At 35.8% G+C, this 4,335-nt stretch overlaps 1 protein-coding gene across 1 annotated transcript; it reads left to right on the forward strand.

Moving 5' to 3' along the window:
- Nucleotides 1-2,330: 2,330 nt before the first annotated feature.
- LOC139168577 (uncharacterized protein PF3D7_1120000-like) lies at nucleotides 2,331-3,374 on the forward strand. The gene has a single exon (XM_070754202.1). It carries the CDS (start codon nucleotides 2,331-2,333, stop codon nucleotides 3,372-3,374), a length of 1,044 nt encoding a protein of 347 aa, XP_070610303.1.
- Nucleotides 3,375-4,335: the final 961 nt, after the last annotated feature.

A 4,335-nucleotide genomic window follows, 5' to 3' on the forward strand; every position in this document is an offset into this window, starting at 1 on the left:
TAGACTTCTGCAAAGCCTTTGATTCAGTGGTCCATGACAAACTACTCCTAAAACTCAAATCCTATGGCATCTCAGGACTCCTCCACAACTGGATTACTGCATTCCTGTCAAATAGACAACAAATTGTCAAAATTGGTAGCGCCATCTCCACCCCCGCCCCTGTCATAAGTGGCGTTCCCCAGGGAAGCGTACTAGGTCCTACTGGCTTCATTCTCTACATCAATTATCTCTGTGACCATATTGAAAGCAACTGTGTTCTTTTTGCCAACGATGTGAAACTTTTCAACACCACTGATAATACGCTCACCCTCCAGTAAGACCTGGACTTTGTCTCAGACTGGTCTAACACCTGGCAACTTCAAATATCAACCAACAAATGCTCTACCCTCCACACTGGCAAAAAGAATCCTAACCGCACATACGAACTGAATAAACAACCTCTCACGGCTAACCCACATTCTGTAAAAGACCTTGGAATACTAATATCGAATGACCTAAGTGCTAAAGCCCACTGCAACAATATCGCCAAAAAAGCCTCTAGAGTTGTTAACCTGATCCTACACAGCTTCTGCTCAGGCAATCTCACAAGAGCCTACAAAACTTTTGCCAGACCCATTTTAGACTACTGCTCATCTGTCTTGAACCTATACCACATCTCAGACATCAACACCCTTGAAAATGTCCAAAGATGGACTTCCGGGTGGAGCACGATCGCGCCAAAGGTGCGGAAGCCAAGCTCCGGCTCCGTGGCCTTCTTTCCATCCTGCAGGATGCTGTTTCACGTTGTGCTGACACCCGGAAGGGTCAGCCCAGGACAGGGGGTCTCCTGGACCCCCCGGGATGGATCGCTGCGACCCCGGGGGTTAGGGACAGCCCTGCAACTGCAGGAATGGAGAGCTGTGACCGGACGGCCGTCTGGGCGCAGCCATAGCGATCACCGATAGCGGGAGTTTAAAGAACAGAACAAGAAGTCTACAAAGAAGCAGATCGGCAGATAAGGGAGATTGACAGCACCACACGGAAATCTTTTGGTATTGGAGAAAGTTTCCAAAAGAAGATCTCGAAGGCGAACATAAACAAAGAAAAAAACTGTAAGTGATATCCATACGTGGAGAAGTAGAACAGCCGGAACTACTTGCCTTTGTTAAATCTAATAGTATAACTTTTTTTCTCTTCAATTTTAAGATTATAGTGTAGTGTTTTTATTTCTTTTTTCTTATTATTGCTCATTTTTTAAAATTTATATTTTCTCCCTGATATTTAAAGACTGATTTGACAATTATTTGATTAGATGAAGTAAAAATATTTAAATGAATTGAATACATGAACATATGGATTGAACTGAAATTACCCTATTTGAATGGAACTTCACTGAGGTTATAACTATTTGGAATAAATTGTGGATGGCTTATTTTATTTTTCTATTTTTATAATTTTTCTTTTATTTTTTTTCCAATTTTTCCTCCCTCTCTTTGGACTTAGTGGGACTATTTTTTTCCCAACATGAAATTGGAGGCGTAAGGATATTTTTCTTTTCTTTCTTTCCTTTCTCATCTTTTTTTCCCTTTTATACAATAAGAAGATACGGATTTTAATTCTACAATTATTTTACAATCATTTTAATCTGGATATTATATTGGACATTGGCTTTGGAACATTTTTTGGAGATTTTTATTAAAGCATAACCCATATTTGGTATATTTGGACTTAATAGATTTTCTTTTTGGACTTTTCTTTTAGATTTTTGATATTTTATCCCCTTCTTTCCTCCTTTTTAATTAATGGTGTGATTATTATTACCGTAGTTTTACTACTTTTCTTATAAATATATTTTCATATTTATTAAATATTACAAATATTTTTTTAAAAAACTTTTCTCATTTGTTTTAAATAATTTTTAAAATAAGCCTTTTCTTTTTCTCCCTTTCTTCTTTCCTCTTTCTCTTTTTTTCGTTTTTCTCTCCCTTTTTACTTCTCTTAATTAATTCTTTTATCATAATTATATTCCTTTCCCTACTTTACTACTAACTAATTATGTGCTAGAAACTCTGTTTTCTTCCTTTCCCCACCTGATCCCCCTTTTAAGGAGTTTAGGAATTTAAAAGACAATTATTTTCTTTTCCTCTTTTCCTCTCACCCCCTTTTTTCCCCTTTTAATTAATTCAAATAATTAAATATTGTATTAATTGAATTAGTACGTTTAACTTTTTTGTTTACTAGTATTTTAGATGTAAATCCTTTTCTCTTATTTTCTTACTAAAATTATTAAGAATATACAAGATTTAGATTTAAATAACTGTTAAATAAAATAGTAATAGAAATCTTGGACTATGAAAGGTTCCTATAGGGCACAAAGTGTGACCTCGGTGACTACAACAACAATGCAAAAACAAACAACTACTCCTGCCTCAACCTCTACACCTAAAGTCTCCCCAACTTCATCACCATTACAACAAAGGACCATAACCACAATGCTAGCTAAAGAGAAAGAAAAAGAAAAGCCAATGATGGATTCTAATTTTCAGATTATTCAAGAAGCACTAGCAGGCATCCAAGAGTCACAAACTCAGACAAAAACTCAACTTGATGCGAACAAAGAAGAAATGAAAATGTATTTACAAGAAATGAAGCAAGAGATGAGAGAAGAAATGAAGGAGATGAAAGATGAGATTAAAAAAGAAATTGCCGAACTTAAAACCGAATTAACTGAAGTGAAAGGGAACGTTGCCGAAATGGATGGAAATATAAAAGTCATGCAACAAAATTTACAAGACAGTGAAAAAAGAATACAAGTGACAGAAGAAAAAATTCAAGTCATGGGACAGAGAGTGGAAGAATATGAAGGCCGCAACTATGCAGCCCGCAGAGACTTTGACATAGCAATAACCAACCTAGAACTCCAATCTGCATCACATGGTTTGAGGTTTCAAAACATCGACGAAGAAAGAGACAAAGATCTACCTGCAAAAATGGCAGAAGTCATGGGAGGTATCATGCAGGCAGATCCAACAGAACTGATAAGAGAAATCGATGAAGTCTACCGAGTCCAGACTGGCTATGTAAGGTGCCATAACCTACCCAGAGAAGTCCACATTAAGTTTTCAAGAAGAACCATCAAAGACGAGATACTGAGATTGACAAAAAATGAGACTTTTCAATGTAATGGGAAAGAAATTACGATTCTGAAACAAGTTCCGAGAAGAGTTCGAGGGAGTAGAAGACAATACTATTTCCTTACAAGCATTTTAATCAGAAAGAACATTGTCTTTAGATGGTTGATACCAGAAGGTTTGACCCTAACCTGGCAATCAACGAGAGTGAAAATAGAGTGTGGAACAAGCAAGATCTTTCCTAGCACGCAGCAGATTGGATAGCGCCGAACAAATTCGGATTGAACCAAAGAGTAGTGAAGACACGATGGGGGCTACAGGTGGCAGAGGGGAAGAATCATTGGTTGTGAAGCAGAAACAAGCACAGACTTCACAGGAGTTAATTTTGGAAACCCGACTTTGAGAACCAAAAGAAGCTAAAAGGTACTATAAATAAAGATGACACATGACCTGAAAATATTTTCAGTCAACGTAAATGGGTTGAACAACCCAAGGAAGAGAAATCAAGTATTAACTAAACTTACGAAACAAAAAGCTCAGATAAATATCTTACAAGAAGTTCACATTAAAAAATCAAAAAGAAGTCTTAAAAACTCAAAACTGGGGAAATTATACACTAGTATTGCCAATCAAAAGAAAAGAGGAGTAGCAATGTATATTGATGAATTAATTGAATCTAAAGAAATATATAATGATAGTGATGGAAGGATGTTGATAGTGCAATTAGACTTAGAAACAAAACCACTTACAATTGTCTCCATTTATGCACCAAATGATAATCAAAAACAATTTTATAAAGACTTGCATGAAAAAATTAATGAGTTATCAATTGAAAATCTGATAATAATAGGAGATTTTAATGCAATTTCAGATGACCAAATGGATTATACTGGGAAAAGAAAAGAAAAGAAAAAAAAGGTAATTTTACCGGTGACATTCTGGAAAATGAGTTCAGAATTATCATTAAAAGATGTATGGCGAGAACAGCACTTAAAAGATAAACAATATACTTTTTATTCCAACCCACACAAGACCTGGTCTAGAATTGATATGGCCTGGGCCCCTACCCATATAATGGAACAAATTAGTAAAATAGAAATAGAGACAAATACTTGGGCAGATCATAACCCCTTATCTATATATTGGAAAGGTAATAGGAAAATAAAGAATTGGTCAATGAACAGAACCATAATAAAAAACCCAGAGTATAAAAAATGGGTAGAGA

Source organism: Erythrolamprus reginae, chromosome 5, assembly GCF_031021105.1.
Source record: "Erythrolamprus reginae isolate rEryReg1 chromosome 5, rEryReg1.hap1, whole genome shotgun sequence".
In the NCBI taxonomy this organism is placed as follows: Eukaryota; Metazoa; Chordata; class Lepidosauria; order Squamata; family Dipsadidae; genus Erythrolamprus; species Erythrolamprus reginae.